Source organism: Drosophila ficusphila, unplaced genomic scaffold (assembly GCF_018152265.1).
Source record: "Drosophila ficusphila isolate 14025-0441.05 unplaced genomic scaffold, ASM1815226v1 contig_220, whole genome shotgun sequence".
Lineage (NCBI taxonomy): Eukaryota > Metazoa > Arthropoda > Insecta > Diptera > Drosophilidae > Drosophila > Drosophila ficusphila.
The window spans coordinates 1,272,549-1,298,469 of record NW_025064118.1 but is presented as its reverse complement, the minus strand read 5'-3'; the positions used below and the strand labels follow the sequence as shown (position 1 = coordinate 1,298,469).

Below are 25,921 nucleotides of genomic sequence, written 5' to 3'. Positions count from 1 at the left end.
CCAGTTTTTCAGTTCGGTCTTTATTTTCCGGAATTTATCTAAACAAAATTTTGATTTTTTTACTACATGCCTTTTTTTGTATTTTTTTTATATAACTCACTTGTGCAAAAAAAAATCATATACAATTTATACACTTTTTCTATTCCCGCCCGTCACCTTCAATTAACCACTTTTAATATTCCTAATCCTCTCTTCGCCAAAAACCACTCAAAATTTTCAAACTTCGACTTCGGTTCATTTGGGAGTAAGTCAATCCGGGGAACCAGTTCCTGAGGCTTAGTCGTTTGAACCACTACCTGGACTCACGCACAATCGATAACTCCGATATCGATGGACAGCCGGTAAACACATATTGTTTACCTTATTTTTTGGTTTGTTGAAATTTTTTGTTTTTATTGCTAGTACGCACATAACATACCGATAGCATTCTTAATAGTGTTTTTTTGTCTAGATGTATAACACGTGTCGCTAGCGCTGATTTTAAAAATACCAACAAAAATCCAGCATATTGCAGACAGAAACCAGCTTACAAAACTTTGTGATGACTCAAACCATTTTTCTCATAAAATACCATAAGTATCGATATAGTCGTTGACATTTTACAGTTCAAATAAATCTGCCTGTAAAAAAATACTACAAATAATCGATGTTATTCATCGAGAGTTATCAAAGTTTGTCCAGCTCTAGGGTGCTCTTTAAAAAAATTGATCAACGCGGACGTGAGACGGTTCTTTAAAATTTAATATTTTTAAAACGGGCGGTTCTTAATAGAAACATATTTTGTGACTGTTATTTAAAAAATTAAAAAATGCGCCTGCTACCAAGTACAAAATGTGTAAATATGGTATTGCCGTAGTAGTTGCGACAAATTGTGCTTTAAAGAATAAATCGGAATATGTATAAGTATGCAATATAAGTGTATGTGTATGTAAATCAAATATATATGAGTATTTATCGGTATCCGAGTGCTGGGAGACATACATACAAAAGTGCGATCAAAGCTGCGTTCGGTACTTGTTGACTGGCCGAAGAATGAAAACTCGTGCAAGTGTGTTAATAAAAAAAATACACATACATAAAATTAGACGTCTCATTAATTTAAGTATGTATGTGTGCCTTTAATTGTGAAACCTAATTAAGTGTGTGTTTTTCTCTCACACAACCGTATGTTGAAAAATGACAACAGTTTTTGGAATATGTTTGGATTTCGATAAGCCGACGGCACTTTAGTTACTGTTTAGTAAAATTAGTGTTTAAACAAATATAATTTTCTGTTGATATCTTTTGGATAAAAAGCAAAATACAATTGTAAGTTCCATTCCCTGCATGTCTTTATCTGTTATACATAAAATCGGTATATCCCCAATGTGTCTGTTTTATTTACGTTTATGCCAGATAGATATGAATTCTACTAATGCAAAAATAGATACATATGTACGCGTATATGTATATATGTATATACTAAGCACGCGTGCGATCCGATCTGGTTCGAGTCCAGGGAGGCGACAGTACTTGGACAATAACACCGTACCACGCACACCCTGATGTTTGTGTTTGTTTATTTATTTGCCCAAAATTCAATTTTCTGTATACTGTATTCTGTTTCTACCTGTTGATATACCATAATCTTGTCTCCAAATAGAAACTCGTTGTGTCATTAATCCCAAGCCGACGCGTTATCTGTTTTTGTTTTTGTTATTGCCGCTAGCATCGTTGGTGAAATTTTTACCGAACTAGTACGTATGTAGTTAGCTACTTCTGCCTGCCAGTACTACCTAAAAAATCGTTTGAGGCGATTTAGCAGCCCAGACAGGTAGCAGTAGAATCCCGCATGGAACTTGAGCCGAAAAAGACGATCATATTGTGTATTTTGCCTTCCCTTTTTCCGGACCATTTAGTTCTCAGAAGTTGAACAAGATGGAACTCTTTTGGAGTTAACTATTAAATATATTTCTATGGAAATGAAGGACCTCAGCTTATGATTAAATAGGTTGATATACAAAGTTAAAACCTAAATTATAAATCCAAATCTGTTCATAACAAGAAAGGAACCGAGAACCTTAGCCGTGGCTGTACTCCCAAAAAGCCGTGACCTTGAAACTTGATTAAAGGTTCAGGTTTCATGTACAGTCGAATTTCGATAATTCGTACCCCGCTAAATCGAAAATGGCGATAATTCGTAAAAAATTCTGTTCCCTTGTAAAAAAATCCCTTGAAAAAAATCTGGATAAATCGAATTCCCGTCTAATTCGTACAAAAAGTGATCCCCTTGCCATTTCGAGTTATCGGGACTCGACTGTATTTGGGGTTCTGATTACGAAAAATTAGTTCTATTCCAAGACCTTGTCTCATCTTATAAAAATTGTTATAAAAGGTGCATTTTTTATTACAAGAACTTAATATATTGCCGATTTCTTTTGTATGGTAACTTTAAAAGGACAGGAAAAATATGTTTTCCCGAGCCTTTTATGTTTAAGAGTTCACATAGCTCTAATTAATAAGAAATTTTACATACAAAACTAATTAAAATGGTTTATTTTGTAATTTATTATTTTATTGCGATATTTTTTATATTATTGTACAAATACAAAAACCCAAAAAAAAAAAAACAACAAGAAAAGAAGCTAGCTTCGGCGTGCTGAAGCCCTTAAAGTCGTCTCTAAACAATATTGGAGTAATGACGATTTGTATACCCTTGCAGAGCAAAGGGTATTATAAATTCAGTCAGAAGTTTGCAACGCAGTGAAGGAGACACCTAGATCCCATAAAGTATATATATTCTTGTCCGTTTGTTTCTCTTCAAACTAGTCTCTCAGTTTTAAAGCTATGTATCTTGCTGAAACTTTCCCAAAAGGTGTGTAGTTATTGGGGCCGGATCGGCCGACTATATCGGAGAGCTCCAATAAAAAATTCTCACGCCGTTGTTTTTGATCAGATCGACTTGATTTATTCCATATGGCGTTTTCTAAATTACATTTTATCAAATTCGGATAGCTCTATCATATAGCTGTTATAGAAATAATATATATAAATAATGGAAAAAATTTAAATATCGCTGTTTTTAATCCCATTAGCATGATTTTCAAAATATGGATTTTTTTAAATAACCCTTGGACCGAGAAAAAAATTTCATCAAAATCCGACAACGTTATCATATACCTGCCATAGGAAAGATCGAAAAATCTATATAGAAATAACAGATTTTACTTCCGTTATTTCTATATAGATCTATATATAGATTCTATATAGATATAGATAACATCGTTGTTTGATTTTTAGAATATAGAGTTTTTTAACGACTTGAATACCGAATTAATTGCTGTTTAGCCTTTATTTATTTAGTTCGACATATTTGATGACTGCAAGGGTATATAAGCTTCGGCTTGCCGAAGCTAGCTTCCTTTCTTGTTGTTTAATGCATGGGATTATAAGCTTCTTGTTTAATTAAGATTAAATTATGAAAAAAAATGTTTTTAAAACGCATCCTTGCACCGTATTGCTGCCATAGGAACGATAAAAAAAATATAGAGAAAATGCAATCAAAAAATTATAAAATAGTTGTCTTTAGTCGTACATGCCTGATTTTGGAATATAGTTTTTAAGGTTTCACGAGTTTCGAATAACATTTCATTAAATAGACCGACGATATCATAAAGCGTCATTGCAATTGGTGAACTATTATATATACTATATAAAAAATATTATTGTTCATTACAATATTATTTATTTAAAACAAATTTCTTCCAATAAACGGAAAATTTATATAGTAGAATTTATGGCTGACGTTTAGACTTGTTGATCTATTTATATATATATGTTTGTATATGAATCTTCGAACTTTAAGAAGTTGGTTCCAAAAAAATTCAAATTTCAATTTTTAGATTTTTTGACCACCCCCCATTTCAAGGATATGGAATTTCGAAAATTTTCGAAAAAAAAAATGTTTTATTTTCAAAATTTGTATTCTTAACTGTTAGAACTACATTTGACCACTATTGCCACCCTTTTAGAATTTTGAAAAAATGTATACTTTGGAAGATATAGGGCTTCAAAGTTTTTTATCAATTACGTCTTTAAATAAAATCTTAAAAAATTTATTTTTTTCGGAAAGCACTAGAGAATTCAATGTTTGAAATGCGAATTCCGAAATTTTTTTGGACCCAACTTCTTTAAGCTGAATCTTCGGCTTGCCGGCTTGTTTGAAAAACAAATCAATAACCTTTAATAAAAAATATGCTTTATACATAAAAAACATACCCTCGAACAAAATACATAAAGGCTAAACAACATCGAAGCTATGACGATTGTTCATATGACTGCTATATGATATAGTCGTCCGATTTTCATAAAATGTAGTCGAAATTCGAAACTCTGTATTCCAAAAATTAATTTTGTCTGATAAAAAACAATGAATTTATCATTTTTTTTGGTAATTCTATATATACACATATGTATTTTTCAATCTCTCCTAAGGCAGCAGCAACTATTTCATATTAGTTATCCGATTTTGATAAAATTTAATTCGAAATCTGGAAGAAATTTAGTCGATATTTTATTTATACATATTTATATACAGTAGAATCCTGTTATAACGACTCCGCTTATAGTGTCCTTCCGGTTTTTGCGACGAAAACTCCGTGGCTTGATTGGTCCCTATACAGACTTATACACTTAAATCCTTCTGCTTAGTGCGTCTTCCGGGTATAACGACGAAAAATCGTCGGTCCCTTGAAAGTCGCTATAAGCGGATTCTACTGTATATATATATTTTTTTTTAATCTCTCGTATGGGAGCTATTCTATATAGTCACCCGATAAAGCTTCGGCAAGATAGCTTTAAAACTGAGAGGCTAATTTAAAGAGAAACGGACAGACGTATTTCGATTCAGATCGTGATGCTGATCAATAATATCTTATATATACTTAAAGTTATACTTGCGTTTTCGCGCAACTCGGATGTAATAATAGGCTTTTTGCGCTACGAAAAACTTCAAGAACTTTATGTCATAGAAGAAAATCGTCATTTGGGGGAATTTTATAGATTTGCTTTAACAAAACTAAATATAAAATATTTATAATTGAAAACATTAGGGAACGTAAAATCGAGTGGATCGACTTTCAGATGAAGAATTTCCAAAGGGTTCGGTTTTTATATCTATATCGTATAGCTGCCATATGAACATATGTATAAATAGTCGAAAATATGGAAAATTAATAGAAAAACGTCATAGTTTCGATGTTGATTAGCCTCGAATCGAATGGCTATGTCATTTAGCTGCCATAGGAAAGATAGAAAAAGAAATGCATATACACTGGTCGGCAAATATATTTTGACAAAATAAAAGTGAAATACACTCGAAACTTGAACTTGCTTTTTTTAACTTTTGTTATTAATGGAAAGGTAATTCAAATGTCGTTTGAATGATACCATACTTTTCTTAACTCATTTGATATTTATTGAAAAGAGCAATTTAAAAAAATCTACTTTTTAAACTTTTTCCCTCGTCTTGAAAACTAAAATTTTTGGATGCAAAAAGTTTCTTTAAACAAAAATAATAGTATCTGCAACAAGAATTTTTCAAAAATAATATTTCTTTTATTTTTTATGATTTTTCGAAAGTGACAATGTCGGAAAAAATTTTATGGAAAAGAGAAAAATATGGCTATAATGCGTATTTCTAAACATTTTCAAAAAATTAAAAAAATAAAAGAAAAATTATTTTTGAAAAATTCTTTTTCTTTTTCTATTCTTGACAATAGACAAATCGCCATAACTTCGATTAAGGGATTATATACATTTTTCAGGCTCAAAAAATCGAAAAAAATTTTATAATTTTTTTTTAATGTACATACTTTCAACAATTTTTCTGCAAATTTTTTTTAGGGATCGGGGCACTAGAACCTAAGATACAGCCGTTCATAGCGCACGGTGTACATGACTACCTAATGTCCACCTAAAACTTTAAACGCGATTATCTCGGAATCGCATTTTTGAGAAAAGGTCATTGCGGTGAGCACGATATCTCGGTAACCACTGCATCGATCGATTTGAAATTTTGGGGGATTGTTTGTAGATACAATAGCTAGTTCGTGAACGAATGAATTTTATTTTCGACAAATTTTTCTATTTTTTTGGGGCGAAAAACTAAATTATTAGACCTCGAAAAATCGGTTTTTTTGAAAAAATAATCACTGTAACTGTAAAAAATTTTTTTTCGTAAAATCCTTCGTTCACGAACTAGGTAACACTATATACTAACCAGTGGCGTAACTATACCATCTGGGGCCCGTGGCAAATTTTTTTGATGGGACCCTGTCATTTTAATAATCCGCTTAAGGGGGGCTTCTCATGTAATATGTCAAAAAGTAGTTGTTTTTTGGGAATTTTTTTCACTTGGAAAATGAAAACTTACACGAATTTTTTGTATATATTTGAAGACATGTTTAAAGTATGAGAAAAACATTTTTTGAAAATTCTAAAAAACAAAATGGCGGACTTATTCAAGGTCGCGTGTGGCGCGACGCGTCTGACGGATTTATTGCGGTACAGTGTGGAGCCCAAAGTTTTCATCGGAAACATACAAAAAACATTTTTTATTATTCAGCAGGGTTCCCCCGAGTGCATGAATGTCTGCAACTTCAAAAAATTCGATTTTAAAATATTGAAATCACGTTTTGAAAACAAATTGCAATTTTTTCGAATTTTTTTGTTGCTGAATTGGGCTGAAAAGTGTATAAAATAACTTTTTTTCACAATTTCAGATATTCATACTCTCGTTCAATGTATAATCTGCAAAACACTTTTTAGAAATCAAAAATCGGTTCAGTAGTTTTTTCGTAATCGTGTACCGCGTTTTTAAAATCATAGTTTTGAGAAAAGATGATTTCAAGTTTTGAGTTAGTGGGTCTTGAACTTGTTTGCGCGCTCGTTCGATCACTCACATTTTCCATAATATTGAGAGTTGAGTCATAAAACTTCGGGAATATACTCTCAAGACGTTATTCTATCGATCTATGAAAAAAAAAAATCGATTTTTAAAAATTTTACATGAGAAGCCCCCTTAAGTAGTTAGTTATCCGACACTGTATACATTTATATAGATCCAGAACTTAAAATATGTATATGTATATTTATATTATCAATTCAAATAAAATACACAGGTTCTTATAACACATAGAACAAAAAAAAAACTGAGGTATCGGCCTCTTGAGCCGGGGCCCTCTTGGGTCGGGGGCCCGTGGCATTTGGCCACCTCTGCCACCCTATAGTTACGCCACTGATACTAACGTAGTTTTTTTTTCTTTTTTTAAGTTGAGCCGTTTCCTTGTTTTCATGCTCACCGTGAGCCACTACTGAAAAAAGGACTTCTGCGGCAAGGACTGTAACTTCCAAAATTATGAAAATTTTCACTCGAAATTTTATACGAATTTACTTAATTGTATTGTATTCAATAAAACAATGGTAACATGCTAAAAAAAATAAATAAAAACCCTGTATTTCTCTGGAGAAAAAGGTTTATAACCCCTTAAGTTTAGCCTTTAGGTATTTTGTTCGACATATTTAATGACTGCAAGGGTATATAAGATTCGGCTTGCCGAAGCTAACTTTCTTGCTTCTTTGAAGACTTTTCGCTTCATCCCTAGAATTTGCATGTTTAATTCGAACTTTGTAGTTTTTACAAATACTACGGGCACACTTTTTTGTAAATCTTTTTTTTATTGACATCTTGTTGTTGTTCTTCGGTTTAATTTCAGACACGTCCTTAAGGAATATGGATAATTTAAAACTGGGGTACAGCCAAATGCAGTACACTTCAAAAAAGAGAGTTTTCGAGTCTACGCAATTGCTGCAGTTAATATACACAAGGAAAGCTGAACTCGACTGTTGAACACCTTGAAAGGACTAAAAAATGCCTCATACACACACCAGGCATGGATCATCTGGAGATGATTTATGCAGCACTGATGAAGTGAAAGTATTTAAGGACGAAGGAGATCGTGAAGATGATAAAATATCTTCTGAGAACTTGTTAGTTGAAGAGAAGTCAAGCCTAATAGATTTAACTGAAAGTGAGGTAATATAAATTTCTTACTCTTAATTTTAATTGAATTTAATAAACATAATTATAATTTTAACCAACAGCTTATGATTTTAAGATTAGGGTTTCAAACATAAAAAAAAAAAATTAAAAATATTTTTTATTATTATTTTTTTTTTTTTGCAAAAATAAAAGCAAATGATACTTTAAATTTTTTCTTTAGAAACCTTATATTTTGGAAAATACTCTTCGTATTATTTATTTGAATCTGCATGTCATCCAGATACGTTCTTCATTCGTTGAGTCAGAATTGCTAGATCGAACTAACGTTCGATGATCCTAATCAAAAATTGTATACTTATGCTCAAAACTTACGAGTTTACGTATATTTATACATATGGTATACATATAATATACAGCGAAACCGTCGCCTTGTAAAATGTGCGACTTTTGATTTTTTTTGTGAATCCATTAAGCCAACTTTTATAAATCAGACTTCGAAATTTAATTTTTTCAGCTTAGAATACTTCTGTTTCAATACTATTTAATATATTTTTGGCCTAACATATAATTTTTCTCTTGTTCATAGGAAAAGGGTCAAAAAATTGCAAGGCCGGACCATAGCCCAGTTTTTAGTAAGTACATTTTTCATATAAAAACCTAAAGTCTTTTCAATTTTAAATCACAGCAAAGCACAAAGTGGCACTGTTAACCAATTTAAAAAAAGTTTTGGGAACATTGTTTAATATATTAGAATAAAATGCAATCTTAAAAGTGAATGTAATAAAAAAAATGTTGACTTCATGTTACTGTATAATATAAATAACTGTTTGCATATCAACGGTGTGGATATACATATACATTTTTATACATATGTGTATATAAAATGATGTATACAAGCTTTACTGGTATTGTGTTAACAACGTCTGTCGACATGTGCTTGTGTTGGGTTTTGGCCTGAGCGGAGAGTCAAACGTTTACTAGCGTAAGAGAGATAAAGCAAGCACCCGGTAAAGTGGCAGGGGGTCAGGTAAAAAGGTGCGTTGGATAAATAACCGGCTACGTTGCCTTTAGTTTTGGCATCCAACGTTGCACTGTGCTAACAAGGCTGTGAAGATCGTTCGCCGACATGCTACTTCACTTCTTTTGTTTTCCCTTGATATTTTTCTCTTCTGTATGCGTAAAAATTTACGAAAAATTTGTTCGCCTATACATGTATGTATGTATAAGACAATGCTTGTTTTGCCTGTGCAAGATAGCCTATAAAACTTGTGTAGTTATTTCAGATAGTTCCTTCGTTTTCATACCCCTGCAGAACAGAGGGTATTATATATATTCTTGATCAACATTACGATCTCAATCGAAATACGTCTGTCCGTCTATCGTTGCTATGTAAACCAGTCTCTCAGTTTTTAAGCGAACTTCCTGAAACTTTGCCAAAAATTATGTAGTTATTGCATGCAGTATATAAACCGGGCGAATATATCGGATAGCTCCCATTGATAGAAAAAATATCAGTCCATTGTTTTTGATCATATCGAGTTGATTTCTTCCAGTTTGTGTTTTTTGAATGCCATCGAAACTCGAATAAAATTTTATGAGGTTCAAAAACGAAAAATTCCACAAAAAAAAAAAACGCGGTAAAATTGAATTGAAACTATTCGTTTATAATTGAATAATTTTACAATAATTAGAAATATATACATAATATGATATATGAACTGATATAAACGTTATTCCCGAGATTAACATATAAATTCCGCAGACTAGATTTACACTGAAAAATATTTTCTCAATCGAAAACCCCCCCCCCCCAGATTGAAATTCTATTTCTAATCCGCCATTGCCCACGACCATGACTTTTAGAACATCGAGTTTTTTTACTACCCTTCAATCGAGGAAAATATTTTAATTTAAAAATCGGACAACTATTTCATATAGCTGTTATAAAAAAGGTCCAAAAATCGATATAGAATTATCGGAAAATAAAATGATAACATCGTTGTTTTTCATTAGACAAGCATACTTTTTAAAATACAGTGCTTTCTAATGACTCTTAAATTTCAAATTAAATTTCACAAAAATCGAACGACTATCATGGACAGTCATAAGAAAAGTCATCGAAAATAAAAAACTTAATACAAAAATCGTCATAGCTTCGATGTTGTTTAGCCTTTTATATTTTCTTTGACATATTTGCTGACTGCAAGCAGGGTTGCCATCTCGGATTTTAAAAAAGGCGTAGGTCAGATAAAGAAAGTTAGTAGGGTAGGTAAAAGTAAATAAAATTACATTTTATATTACCCTAAAAGTAGTAGACAGCAAACAAACAAGAAATTTTAAAATAAAAAAAATCTATGAATTATAGGTCTACCAGAATCACATGGCAAATAAGCCAAACTTTACATGCAAATATAAAATCATCTATTTATTAATTACCAGTAAATGATCTGTTTATATAGATATTTATATATTTGCACATAGAGTATGAAATAAATAAGGCTAAATAATGCATGGATTTTAATATGTTTGTGATTAAAGTTTGGCTTATTTGCCACGAGATTCTGGTAAACCTATACCACCTGTAGTTAATTTAAACAAGTTTAACAAGAGGCTAAACGGAACATTTATTAATTTAGTAGTAATTTAGTAATTATGCCCATTCAGTCTATTTTGCAAATTTGAACAATTTTGATAGAAAATACGTAGATTCTGGGACTTAAGTTCGTAGGTTTGCAAGAAAGGCTTAAAGTACGTAGATCTACGTAAAAAGACGTAGAGTTGGCAACCCTGCTCCTGTAATACCCTCGCAAGGGAATAAAAGTATGTATAGAAAAAAAAAATACAAAGTCGTTGTTTTTAATAGAAAGTTTGTTTATTGTCTACAATGCTTTATCTAGAATACATAAAAATTTTGATTGTAATAAATATTGCAGTAAAAATGTTTGATTGTAATAAATATACAAGTATAAAGCAATAAAAAAACAAGAAAGGAATCTATGTATAAAGCCTTGCAATCATCAAATATGTAGAACAAAATTCATACAAAGCACATCTATATTTTCGACGATTGTTCATATGACAGCTATATGAAAAGTCCTCCGAGACGTTAAAAAATTCTAAATTCCAAAAATCAAGATTGTCTGATGAAAAACAACTATGTTAATGTTATCATTTTATTTTCGTTGATATTATAGAGATTTTTCGATCTTTTCTATGGCAGCAATATCATATACAGTAGAATCCTGTTGTAACGACTCCGCTTATAGTGTCCGTCCGGGTATTGCGACGAAAATTCGATGGCTTGATTGATCCCCAGATAGACTTATACACTTAAATCCTTCTGCTTAGTGCGTCTTCCGGGTATAACGACGAAAAATGGTCGGTCCCTTGAAAGTCGCTATAAGCGGATTCTACTGTAGTCGTCTGATTTTTGTACCCTTGCAGTGAAGGAGACACCTCAGACCCCAATTCGAATTAAATTTTTGTCAAAATCGGATAACTCTATCATATAGTTGCAAGAGAACAGATCAAGTCGTATAAGCTAGAATATTTCTTTATAATTTCGTTGTTTACCCTACATTTAACTTTTCGGCAACCCGAATATAACATCTTCCTGGTTCATATATCAACTAAAATCTTTTTTTTTACGTTTCAGATAAACTCGATACCCACGCTCCCAGCTTCAATATGGGATACTTAGTTTCGCCATATTCTTATGCAAATGGCTCTCCAAGTGGCCTGCCAGTGACGATGGTAAGAGTATGTCATTTTGATTTGGTGATATACATTCTGGTAATAAATACGCATCCATAAATGTGGCAAAGAATCATGTTTCTTTAGCCCAATGCAGACACCCAAGCTAATGCGCTAATGCAACTCCACAATTATCATGTAACAAAAATGTTGATGATATATTTGGATGGGGTTTAGTTTAGTTTTTTTCTAAACAAAATCTTGGCGCCCCAGTAACTAAAATCTCTTGTAATATAATATAATATATGTATGTTATATTTATTATATTATTATTATATTTTAAATATCTATTGTCGGAACAAATTGCATAAAGTCAAACAAAATGCTTGAACGCCTAACAACATTGAAGCTAGACGATTTTTATACCCTTGCAGAGGGTATTTATATGTATTCTTGATCAGCATCACGATCTGAATCAAAATAAACGTGTCTCTGAGTTTTAAAGTTATCTTGCTGAAACTTATATAATATATAAATCAGAAAAGGGCGGATCGAATAGCTCCCATACGAGAGATTTAAAAAAATGTATAACATCGACTTTAATTTTTCCAGATGGTATTTTTAAACTACTATCAGATTTCGAATAAATGTTTATCAAAACCGGATAACTATATCAGTTGTATGATAATAGGAAATCTCGAAAAATCTATATGAAATTAATGGCAAAAAATTGACAACGTCGAATGTTTTTTATCCCACGAGCATGATTTTTAGAAAATCAAGTTTTTTAACTACCCTTGAATCGAGAAAAAAAATTTCATAAAAATCGAATAAGTATATTATGCTGCCATAGGAAAGATTTAAAAACCTAAGAGAAAATTATAACAGCGTTGTCTTTCATCAGAAAATAACAGAAAAGAAGAATTAAATTTCATATGAACCGGACAACTATATCATATAGGTGTCATATGAACAATCGTCGAAAAAAATAGAAAATTAAAAGAAAAATCTACATATTTAGCTAGCTTTTTTCTTCTATTAATTTGCTGTAATTTCAACGATTTGTTCCTATAATAGCTTTATGGTATAGTCGTCAGATTTTCGTGAAATTTAATTTATTTATAATTCAAGAGTCGTTAGAAAAATTATCCAAAAAATCAAGCTCTTTGATAAAATTAACGATGTTACAATTTTGTTCTTTTCATTTTGTATAGGTTTTTGATCATATGGCAGCCATGGCAGCCATGGCAGCGATTTGTATGAAATTATTTACTATTTTTATTTTTTTTCTAAAAGTCAATTAGAGTCGAACTAACGAAGTTACAGCGTTTTTAATGACCGAACACGGAAGTATTTTGACGTATAAAAATATTTTGAAAGTCGGTGAACATCAGAACTCAAAATCTACTAAGCTATCTTGCTGAAACTTCCCAAAAGGTGTGTAGTGATTGCACGCAGTATATAAGTCGGAATAGCCCGGATCAGCCGACTATATAGGATAGCTTCCATACAAGAGATTGATATAAAAAGTTCTAACGCCATTGTTTTTGATCAGATCGACTTTTTCTGATTTCTTCCAGATGGCGTTTTCTAACCACTATTGAATTTCGGATAAAATTTTATCAAAATCGAATAACTCCACCATATAGCTGCCATACAAAAGATCAAAAAATATATATACAAATAATAGAAAAAACAAGAAAGGAAGCTTATATACCCTTGCACTCATCAAATATGTCGAACAAAATGCATAAAGGCTAAACAACATCGAAGCTAAGACGATTTTTCTATTCATTTTCCATATTTTCGACTATAGATCATATGGGAGCTATATGATATAGTTGTCCGATTTTGATCAAATTTAATTCGTAATTCAAGAGTCGTTAGAAAACTTTATATTCCAAAAATCATGCTTATCTAATAAAAAACAACGATGTTATCATTATATATCCGTTATTTCTATATAGATTTTTCGATCTTTCCTATGCTAGCTATATGTTAAGATATAGTTGTCCGATTTTTATGAAACTTTTTTCTCAATATAAGGGTTGTTAAAAAAGTTGATATTCAAAAAATCACGCTCGTGGGTTAAAAAACAACGATGTTATCAAATTTATTTCCATTAATTCTATATATATTTTTCGATCGCTCCTATGGCAGCTATATGATAGAGTTATCCGATTTTGATCAAATTTAATCCGAAATTCAATAACAGTTAGAAAACGCCATCTTGAAGAATTCAAGTTGATCTGATAAAAAACAACGGCGTGAGAATTTTTTATTTCATTCTCTCGTATTGGAGCTATCCGATATAGTCGGCCGATCCGGCTCGTTCCGACTTATATACTGCGTGCAATGACTAAACACCTTTTGGGAAAGTTTCAACAAGATAGCTTTAAAGCTGAGAGACTAGTTTACATAGAAACAGACAGACGGTCAGACAGACAGACGGACAGACGTACAGACGTATTCCGACTCTGCTCGTGATGCTGATCAAGAATATATATACTTTATTGGGTCTGAGGTGTCTCCTTCACTGCGTTGCAAACTTCTGACTGAAATTATAATACCCTTTGCTCTGCAAGGGTATAAAAATTATAATGATTTTCAAACATGTAGTTTTTTAATAACTCTTGAACTGAGAAATAAATTTCATAAAAATGCGACAACGTTATCAAATAGCGGCCATAGGAAAGATCGAAAAATCTATATAGAAATACGGGAAATAAAATTATAACATCGTTGTTTTTAATTTCTAATTTTTAAATATTTTTTAATCATTTTTTTTAATACTCTTTAAAAGTTCAACAATAACATGTAATTAAGCTTAATAAAATAAAATTACTCATTTCGCCGCAAAAAAAAAATATAGCTCTTTTTTTAGCTTTAAAAACTTTATCTTGCGTCGTTAAAAACTAAATAAAATTTAAGATAAAATAGTTAAATGATAAATTTGACGATATTCATAATACTTTGCGGCTTAGTATACTTAGCTGCAATCCTTAAACCCTACTCCATTATTACTTACCTGAGTGAATTCACCACAATTTGGGGGTGGCTCTCAAGTATATGACGAAAAAAATACCAGTAGACTATTGTTTTCGGTGGTTGGTTTTATTGTTCTCCATTTATTTTGCTATATATCTTATTACTCATTACATTGAAGCATATCAAAGCTAACACATATGTTTGTGTGTGTAAAATTTGAATAAATTAAGAAGAGGAACCAGAGAGAACGAGAATAGGATAAGGAGGAAAAGAAAGTGAGTGAAAGACACCAGAGAAATGTTTTTATAAGTGAATCTTATCATAAATGTAGCTGCCAAAAGAAGTATTATCAAGAAATAGATCAACTAGGAAATATTGAATTGTTTAACACAAATTAAATTCTTTTGCATTTAGCAACTTCTGACTTACAAATTCGGTTTATTCAAAATCGGAAATCAGCCGTAATAGAATTTATCAGAATTATAAACATATTTCATAAATTTCAATAAAATCCGACAACGTTATCATATAGCTCCCATAAAAAAGATCGCAAAATCTATATAGAAATAACGGAGGTAAAATGATAACACCGTTGTTTCACATCAGATAAGTATGATTTTTGGAATACAGAGTTTTCTAACGACTCTTGAGGGCGATACCGAGTTGAGCAAAAAGCCGATTACGGTAAAAAATAAATGTCCGAGTTGAGCAGAAACATTTTTTCCACATAAAAAAATCCATGTCAAAGATGCCACAAAATCATTATTAATTTAATAATTTAATTTTTCTAAAAAAAACGGTTATTTTTTCAGTTTTCAGTTTATTTTATTTTTTTTTTTTTTTTTTTTAGAAAAATTACTTAATAACCATATAGCATATGTATCAATGCAAAAGTGCGCGCGCACTTATATATATTATATGATTATTATATATATTATATTATTATTATGCTATATGATTATTAAGTAATAATTATTTGCAAATAAATGAATAATAAATAATAAATATATGAATAAGTAATGATTTTGATGCATCTCTGACCTTGACTTTTGATGTGCAAAAGCGATTTTTTTTTTACCGTTATCGGTTTTTTTGCTCAACTCGGACGTTCATTTTTTATGTGCAAAAATCGTTTCTGCTTAACTCGGACATTTATTTTTATACCCTTGCAGAGCAAAGGGTATTATAATTTCAGTCAGAAGTTTGCAACGCAGTGAAGGAGACACCTCAGACCCCATAAAGTATATATATTCTTGATCAGCATCACGAGTAGAATCAGAAAACGTCTGTACGTCTGTCCGTCTGTCCATCTGTCCGTCTGTCTGTTTCTCTTCAAACTAGTCTCTCAGTTTTAAAGCTATCTTGCTGAAACTTTTCCAAAAGGTGTGTAGTTATTGCACGCAGTATATAAGTCGGAACGGGCCGGATCAGCCGACTATATCGGATAGCTCCCATACGAGAGAATGAAATAAAAAATTCTCACGCCGTTGTTTTTGATCAGATCGACTTGAATTCTTCAATATGGCGTTTTCTAACTGTTATTGAATTTCGGATTAAATTTGATCAAAATCGGATAACTCTATCATATAGCTGCCATAGGAGAGTTCGAAAAATATATATAGAATTAATGGAAATAAATTTATAATATCGTTGTTTTTTATCCCACGAGCATGATTTTTTGAATATCAAGTTTTTTATCAACTCTTAGCTTCGATGTTGTTTAACCTTTATGCATTTTGTTCGACATATTTGATGACTGCAAGGGTATATAAGCTTCGGCTTGCCGAAGCTAGCTTCCTTTCTTGTTTATGAATCGAAAAATCTTCATAGCTTTGATGTTGTTTGGCCTTTATGTATTTTGTTCTACATATTTGATGACTGCAAGGGTATATAAGCTTCGGCGAGCCAAAACTTGCTTCCTTTTACACTAAAATGATTCTGAAAATACCCAGTTTTTTTACTACGCTTGAATCAAGGAAAAAGTTACATAAAAATTCGACAACTATATAATATAGCTGCCATAGGAAAGATCGTTTTTTAATCATACGAGCATGATTTGGGGCATATTGAGTTTTCTAACGACTCTTGAATTTCGAATTAAATTTCATAAAAATCGGCCGACTATATCATGTATGTATATGTCATATGAACAATCTCGAACATATAAAAAAAATAGAAATAATCGTCACATTCTTTATGCATTTTGTTCGACTGTAAGGATATATCAGCCTCGGCACGCGAAGCAGTGTTGCCAGGTGATGAGCGCCCGTATAAGCTAGATTTTTGAAAAAAATAAGCTAGAATAAGCTTAAATTTAAAAAAAGTTCTCAAAAACAAGCTACACTCAAATTTGAGATATCATGAAACCTTATTATATTTTTATGTGAGTGGCAAAAATCATTGGGGAAATATTTTTGATTAGGTCTTCAAATTTCCATTTCAAAAGTTTCCGAAAGAAAAAACATGAATTTAAAGGTGATTGTTGATGAATTTATAATAGTTTTTTGTATGTGTGAACAAAAATCTTATTATTAAAGCTTTACGCATACTCTGATATTTTCATGCCATAAAGCATATTTTTTTTTACAAAACAAACTGTTGATGTCGCAAATACATATAAAACTAAAATATGCTAGATGAATTTTAAAATAAGCTATATTTCAAGCTATAAGCTACAGAGAAATTTTACAAGCTTTTCTAGTTTTAAATATGCTAGAACTAGCTTATAATAAGTTAAACTGGCAACACTGACGCGAAGGAAGCTTCCTTTGTTGTTTTTGCACTACTTATATATGTATATATTTTTCGCTTTTGATAAAATTTAATTCGAAATTTTATAGTAGTTAATAAACACGATGTGGATTCCACACGCGCATCACATTAAATGCACATAACCATTGGCAAAAAAAGAATAAACTCCGATATTTCATGCCATAAAACATATTTTTCGTACAAAACATCCCGTGGATGTCGAAAATATATAAAAATCTAAAATATACTAGATGAATTTTAAAATAAGCTATATTTCAAGCTATAAGCTAGATGGACATTTTTCAAGCTTTTCTAGTTTCAAATATGCTAGAACTTGCTTATAATAAGCTAAACTGGCAACACTGATGTGGAAGAAACCAAGTTGATATGTTTAAAACCAACGGCGTGATAATTTTTTCCGTTAATTTTTAGATCTCTTCTTTGGGAGGTTTAGTTCGATTCAGATCGTAATGATGATCCAGAATATATATCTAACTGAAATTATAATACCCTCTTCTGCAAGGCTGTAATGTTTCTGAGTGCAATAAGTGCATAAGCTTTGGCTCGAAGAAGCAAGCTTCCCTTCATGTTTCTTGTTGAGAAATAAAATTATAGGTCTTATAGGGTGGGTTACCTATTGGTCCTAATGTCGCTGTTATTACTGTACTGTGCAGATCCCCAGTGATAAAGTCTGTTGCGAAACTTGCAGCGACGATGCAAATAAGACAATAATTAAAACAAATATACACCGTTCACATCTGTTGTATCGATGGGGGTGGTAATACACAAAGAAAGGCGGCACGTTTCATGTTTGTAAAGCGGCGGCGACTTCAAAGCCTTTTGAATTTTACGGAATTGTTTCATGCTTTACTCAACTCAGCTGGTTTTTATTGCTTGTGTGGCATTTGTTTTTTTTTTTTTTTGCTACTTTTTTGAGCCGTTACGAGCATAGCCTTTAATTATGTTAATAAAAAACAAACAGTTAAACATAATATATTAAATTTAAAAAATACAGCAAAGTTTTTATATTTATACTATGTATATTATATTTGCTCTGCAAAAGGTATTATATTTTAGTCAGAAGTTTGCAACGCAGAGAAGGAGACACGTCAAGCCCCATAAAGTATATATAGTATCTCCTATCGAAGAAGTCCGATACAGTTTCGAAATATATAATGCGTGATATAACTACACAGTTTTATTGAGATAGCTTTAAAATGTACATATAAATTGATTCAGATGGTGATGCCGATCAAGAATTTAAGTACTTTATGGGATCAGGTTTCTTTTTCACTGCGTTGCAGTCTTCTGACTGAAATTATAGTCCTTTCAGCAATGCCTTGAAAAGGTCCGGCTATCCTCTTCTAAAGAGCAAGTTACGAAACGTCCACTAAGTTTGAAATTTCCAGACTGTGCAACCTAACTTTTACTTACAAATATGTAATAATGCATTTTTTCTTAATAGGCGAACAAAATTGGACTGCCTTCGTTTTTCTGTCATAACGCAGATCCCTTAACAACGCCCCCTCCAGCTCATTGCGGAATTCCACCTTATCAGCTTGATCCTAAGACTATGGGTAAGTTCAATTATTACACTGTGCGACAAAATTTAACGAAATGTTTGTTTGAGTTACTTTTTTGATTGTTTTCGGTTAAGGGGCATAAGTTATGCACAAAAATATTTATGCCACCTTCTAAGTGATAGGATTTCTTTTTTTATGATAAATTTAATGAAATTATTATTATGAAAATATTTAACACAAAATATTATTTTTTTTTTTACTTCCAATAAACTATTATTTTTTTTTTTAAGTGAAATTTTTTTCTGATTTTTTTTGGCTTTTTCAGAGGTATCCTCGCGTAACAAGTTCCATACGTAGTCGCCCAGAGTATAGAGCTGGGAGAAAAAATTTTTAAAGCATTGTTATAAAAGCCTAACGGTATATTTGCTTAATATATTTTAATTAATAGATATTGAACTTGCATAAAACGCTTATAACGGTGAAAAAATATTTTCCCAATATGTGATTATAAGGCTGTGAAATATGCAAAAACACGCGTTTTTGGGACATTTGAGTGTGCGTAGAAACTGATTGGCTATTGATATTAACAAATCCAAAAACTTGTATTCTTATTTTGACTAGTAGAAGTGAAAAATAAGAAAAAATCAACTCAAACATTTTTTTGTCGCACAGTGTTATATATTTATTATTATATATTATATTATTTGTAAATTTAGTCCTTACCGATGGCTCCTAACAGTTGTACATATTGTGAAAGAGTATGAAAATGCCTACATGCATTATCTTTTTATAAGATTTGATTCAGAAATAAAATATCTAAAAAACAAGAAAGGAAGCTAGCTTCGGCAAGCCGAAGCTTATATACCCTTGCAGTCCTCAAGTATGTCGAACAAAATGCATAAAGGCTAAACAACATCGAAGCTATAACGATTTTTCTATTCATTTTCCATATTTCCGACTACAGATCATATGGGAGCTATAAAATATAGTTGTCCGATTTTGATCAAATTTAATTCGTAATTTAAGAGTCGTAAGAAAACTCTTTATTTCAAAAATCATACTTGTCTGATGAAAAACCACAATGGTATAATTTTACTTCCGTTATTTCTTTATAGATTTTTCGATCTTTCCTATGACAGCTATAAGATATAGTTGTCCGATTTTTATGAAACTTTTTTCCAGGGACCGTAAATAATAATTATGACTTTAAAAAAATTGAAGCCCAAAACAGTCTCCAAAAAAATTGGAAAAAATTGTCATAAGTTAAATTTTCATGGCGAATTCAAAAACAAGATAAATGTTTTTTTTTTCAATTTTTATGAAAAAAATTGATTTTTAATACTTAAAATTAATTTTAATAATAAAAAATTAGTAATAATTATTAAATATACATTTTTATATAAAAATTACGCAATAACTTTTATTTTGTAATTGTTATTATATAAATTGAAAAATAAAAATTATTCGACAACTTTTATTTTAAAAATTGAAAATAAAGATTGAATCTATATATCTTTTGATCCGTAGAAGCCAGATCCAATATATATGTATTTATATGATCTACACATCAATACCTTTCAGATGGTATATAATAAGTATGTATATATATATATATGTTTATCCGCTTATGTGCCTGTCTAGTATTGGCAGTATTCATAAATAGCCCAACTATTGTTGCGGCGACTGAGAAAGAGTAGTTCATTAAATTATTAATCGAGATTAAATTACAAAAATTTATTAGTTTTCAATATATAAATGACTAATTATTTAATTTCAAGAACATTAACTTTTGCACTGAGTCTTCGGGATGGTTGCATCTTAGATCAGTAATTACTTATGATAATAATCCCATTATCTTACATATATATTGGATCTGGCTTCTACGGATCAAAAGATTCATAGATTCAATCTTTATTTTCAATTTTTAAAATAAAAGTTATCGAATAATTTTTATTTTTCAATTTATATAATACAAATTGAAAATAAAAGTTATTGCGTAATTTTTATATAAAAATGTATATTTAATAATTATTACTAATTTTTAATTATTAAAATTAATTTTAAGTATTAAAAATCATTTTTTTTTCGTAAAAATTAAGAAATAACTTTTATTTTGTAATTTTTTTGCTTTTTTAATTATAACCGTTACAGTCCCTGCTTTTTTCTCAATATAAGAGTTGTTAAAAAACTTGATATTCAAAAAATCATGCTCATGGGATAAAAAACAACGATGTTATCAATTTATTTCCATTAATTCTATATATATTTTTTGATCTCTCCTATGGCAGCTATACTATAGAGTTATCCGATTTTAATAAAATTTAAGGGGGTCTTCCTATGTGACGGCCTGTTTTTTAGGGTTATTTTAGGATTTTTTTTCTACGACCAGTAAATATTTAGAGCTTCAAGTTTTTTATCATTTATTAACACATATTTGGACAGTATAAATAAAAAATTTCAGCAAAAAATATTCGGTCAAACTAGAGTTACAGCGCTCTGAACACCCCCGCCTCGAAAAAAAGAGCTCCTACTTCCTCCACGATTCCGGCTGATCGGCTTATCAGAAAAAAAAAAAATAAACGACGTTTTAATTTGTAGGCTTAAATGCACGGAATGAACTACAATCAAATGAATATAAAAAAAATTGGATTTTTGATAGACATTTGAAAAAAAAGTTGCAAATTTGGCGTTTTTTTTTTTTGTTTTTTGCTATACAAAAATCGAAGTTTTGAAAATTTTCGATTGATAATAGTTCATTCCATGCGTTTACATATATTGAGTGTGCCCTGTAAATTTCAAGTAATTCGGTCCAGCCGTTTCTGAGATACAATGGAGGAAAGTTTGAAAAACACAGTTTTGAGAAAAACGCGTTTAAAGTTTCTAACTGCCAACTCAGCGCTTCGAACCGCTCTTTCTTTTACCTGCTGTATCTTTAAAACGACTTCGAATTTTCTAAAATCGCTTTACTACCGTATTTTAGACATGTTAAGGGAGCAATTTATGAAAAAAAAAAAATCGATTTTTTCAACCCATCACATAGGAAGACCCCCTTAATCCGAAATTCAATAGTAGTTAGAAAACGCCATTTGGAAGAATTCAAGTCGTCTGATCAAAAACAACGCCCTGAGAATTTTTTATTTCATTCTCTCGTATTGGAGCTATCTGATATAGTCGGCCGATCCGGCTCGTTCCGACTTATATACTGCGTGCAATGACTACACAACTTTTGGGAAAGTTTTAGCAAGATAGCTTTAAAACTGATAGACTAGTTTGAAGAGAAACGGACAAACGGACAGATGGACAGACGTTCAGACGTATTCCGATTCTGCTCATGATGCTGATCAAGAATATTATATACTTTATGGGGTCTGAGGTGTCTCCTTCACTGCGTTGCAAACTTCTGACTGAAATTATAATACCCTTTGCTCTGCAAGGGTATAACAATCGATATCATTTCGATGTTCTGTACACTAAAGGTTATAAGTATATAAAAAACCAATACCGTGCGGTTTGGTCGATGCTTTTGTTATTTTTCCATTTAATAATTCCACCACGAGTTTTTGACTTTCTCACCCTAGGCCTCAACAACAGAGTTCATTCAAATTATGAAGTAATAAGTGCGTATGATGCGATTTAATTTGTACATATAGAAAATTCTATAGTAATGATTCTGCTAAATTTCCCTCGTTGTTTATTCTCTGAATAGAAATTGTGGTGGGTTGAAATTGAACCCTAGCAACCAGCAGCGCAAATAAAAGGCGTGCACTCAAGAAGTCCGATGGAAAACATGCCGTTGTGAACCTTTACAATGGTCAAGTACTCATAATTGAATAAATAGTACAATAAAAATTGTGTTAGCTAGATTATAGGGCTGGAGGGTATTAGTTTTTTGTATACCCTTGCAGAAGGTCTTTTATTTTTCGTCAAAACTAGTTGCTATTACTGGTTGTATAGTTGGATCGACTGGGATTGGTCTATATTTATCATATATGTAACTGCCAGTACGTGGCTTTCGTCATCCAGTCAAAAATTTAATATTGTGGTATTTAATTACGAATTAATTTTCATGAAAATTGGACGCACATAATATAGGAACTATCGGAATTATAACAAACAAGAAAGAAAGCTAGCTTCGGTTACGATCTTTTTTAGAATCTTAAATTTGAGCTGGTGGTTAAACGTGTGCATACATTTTTTTTTCGAAAACTTTATTTTTAAGGGCTCGGCAAACGTTTTTTTTTTTTTTTTTTTTTTTTTTTGATGTTTTGTAAATCCCTAACATTGAAATTTTTCAAAAATTTAAAGGGTGGGCATTTCAAAGCATTCAATTCTTTAGTGCTTTCCGAAAAAATACATTTTTTAAGATTTTTTTAAGACGTAATTGATAAAAACTTTGAAGCCCTATATCTTCCAAAGTATACATTTTTTCAAAATTCTAAAAGGTGGGCAAAAGTGGTCAAATGTAGTTTTAATAGTAAAGAAAAAATATTTTGAAAATGAAAAGTTTTTTTTTTCGAAAATTTTCCATATCTTTGAAATAGGGGGTGGTCAAAAAATCTAAAAGATGGTCAAAAAACGAAATTTGAAATTTTTTTCGACCCAACTTCTTTAAGCTCAATTTTTCATTATTTGTCTTTATTTTCAACGATTGTTCATATAACAGCTGTATTATATAGTGGTCCGATTTTTATAAAATTTTGTTCGAAATTCGAGAGTCAAAAACTTTATATTCCAAAAATTATGTTTGTCTGATAAACAAGAAAGGAAGCTAGCTTCGGCTTGCCGAAGCTTATATACCCTTGCAGTCATTAAACTAAAATTAAATTAAATTAAATTAAACAACATCGAAGCTATGACGATTTTTCTATTAATTTTCCATTTTGTTCATATAAAAGCTAGGGGAGAGTGGTCCCATACCGACCGGTCGTACCATACCGACCCCCCCATGTTTCTCAGAGATGGCGATGCTAGCCGAATTTTCGGTAACTTCAGTGAAAAGCTGTTATAACACAGACATTTTGGAGATAGATACTGCAATTTTTCCGTTTGTTTTGTTTCAACGCCTGTGACATTCAGTTTTTTTTCTTTACTGAACTTGAGCTTAAATATTTTTAAAGTTTTTTTTCTCCGCATAAAAATCGGAGGGTAAGGTTTTCTGATAGTTGATAGTCCTAGCTGTCATTCACGCTATTAGAATTACATCGCTCTTTGCGTCATTAGATAATGGCGAGCAGTTAATTAGAAAAGGTTGTGGTGGTCCGAAACCGACCGCGAAGTGATGGTCCGAAACCGACCCCCATTTATTGGCAGCTTAATATGTCATAGCGTATTTTTGAGGGAAAATATGAAAAAGTAAACAAGATTCAGTAAAGAAAAGTAACAGAAACAGCAAAAAGATCAGAAGAAAGCGAAGAGACAGTCATCAACGAGCGGCTTTCGAAAAACAACGCGAAAACAACGCGAAAACTTACTATGAGAAAGAGGACAACTCAGACTTCATCAATTGACTACAGTGCCCTTTATTTCATATATTAATTTTTATTTTCTGGAAAGAACCTTCAATATATTTCTTAATAAACGTCAAAATCATTAAATTCTATTTTATGTTATTAAATTTTTCTGTTAAGAAATAGGGGGTCGGTTTCGGACCACTACTTTTGAGTACGACCAAAAAGTAGAGTTTTATATTTGCCTGAATATCTAACGCTTCAAAGCACCTACGCACTTACTAATCATTTAGATGTATAGTAAACTGATCCCTCTACATAGTAAATTTTTGAACTGAACTGAAAAATTGATTTTTCTCACCTTTATCGCCTTTGCCTTTTAGGGGGTCGGTATGGGACCACCCTCCCCTATATGATATATTTGTCCGATTTTGATGACATTTAATTTGAAACTCAAGACTCATTAGAAAACTCTATATTCCAAAAATCATGATTGTCTGATAAAAAACAACTATTTTATCATTTTATTTCCGTTATTTCTATATAGATTTTTTAATCTTTCCAATGGCAGCTATATGATATAATACACAGATTTTTATGAAATTTTTATCTCTATTTAAGAGTATTTAAAAAACTTGATTTTCCAAAAATCATGCTCGTGGGATTAAAAACAACGACGTTATAATTTTTTTCCATTATTTAAATATTAGGTTGTTTGGTAATGACATACCGGTTTTTACATTAAAATTTGGCGCTTCGCTTGTGAAGTCAAATATAATCGTATCTGGCAATGCTGTATATCGTTTAGGTATTGGTATCACCTTTAAAATGACATATATGTAGTTTGTTTTCATGAGCTTCCACGTTAAAAAATTACAATCGATTGAAAAGGAGTTCACAAACGCAGAAATTCGGGCAATTCTGAAATTTTATTTCGCACAGGGAAAAACTCGCAGACAGATTATTGCTGTCTTAGGAGATAACAAACTTTCGATTCAAACCACCGAACAATGGTTTAGGCGATTCCGAAGTGGCAATTTTGATACCGAAACATCCAAGCCTTCCGGACGACCAGTGACCGTTGATACGGATAAAATCATGGAAATAGTGGATCGAGATCGTCATGTGACTATTAAACCATCGCATAGGAGCTGCAACTAAGCACGGAAACCGTCCAAAGGCTTTTAAAGTCGAAAAATTTAACAAAAAGCTCGATGTATGGGTGCCTCATGAGTTATCCCAAAAAAACCTTTTCGACCGTGTATCAATCTGCGAATCTTTGTTGCATCGTAATAATCTCGACTCATTTCTGGATCGGTTAGTCACTGGTGATGAAAAATGGATCATATATGACAACATAAAGCGCAAAAGATCCTGGTCGAAGCACGGTGAGTCGTCTCAAACGGTGGCAAAGCCAGGACTGACGGCTCAGAAGGTGTTGCTGGGTGTATGGTGGGATATCAGATGAATTATCCATT

At 31.4% G+C, this 25,921-nt stretch overlaps 1 protein-coding gene across 3 annotated transcripts in view; it reads left to right on the top strand.

The window, feature by feature from the left end:
• The first annotated feature begins 673 nt into the window (after positions 1-673).
• Positions 674-25,921, top strand: part of LOC108098396 (protein pangolin, isoforms A/H/I/S) — a 61,844-nt gene continuing 36,596 nt past the window's right edge. For 2 of the 3 annotated variants that reach the window (XM_017201271.1, XM_017201269.1), the window contains exons 1-5: positions 674-1,308; positions 7,755-8,074; positions 8,628-8,673; positions 11,697-11,794; positions 18,939-19,050. In XM_017201271.1, coding sequence (XP_017056760.1) covers positions 7,910-8,074; positions 8,628-8,673; positions 11,697-11,794; positions 18,939-19,050 — 421 coding nt within the window. In that variant the 5' untranslated portion in view covers positions 674-1,308; positions 7,755-7,909. The remainder of the gene's footprint in view (positions 1,309-7,754; positions 8,075-8,627; positions 8,674-11,696; positions 11,795-18,938; positions 19,051-25,921) is intronic. The other variant, XM_017201270.1, reaches the window with a different exon arrangement.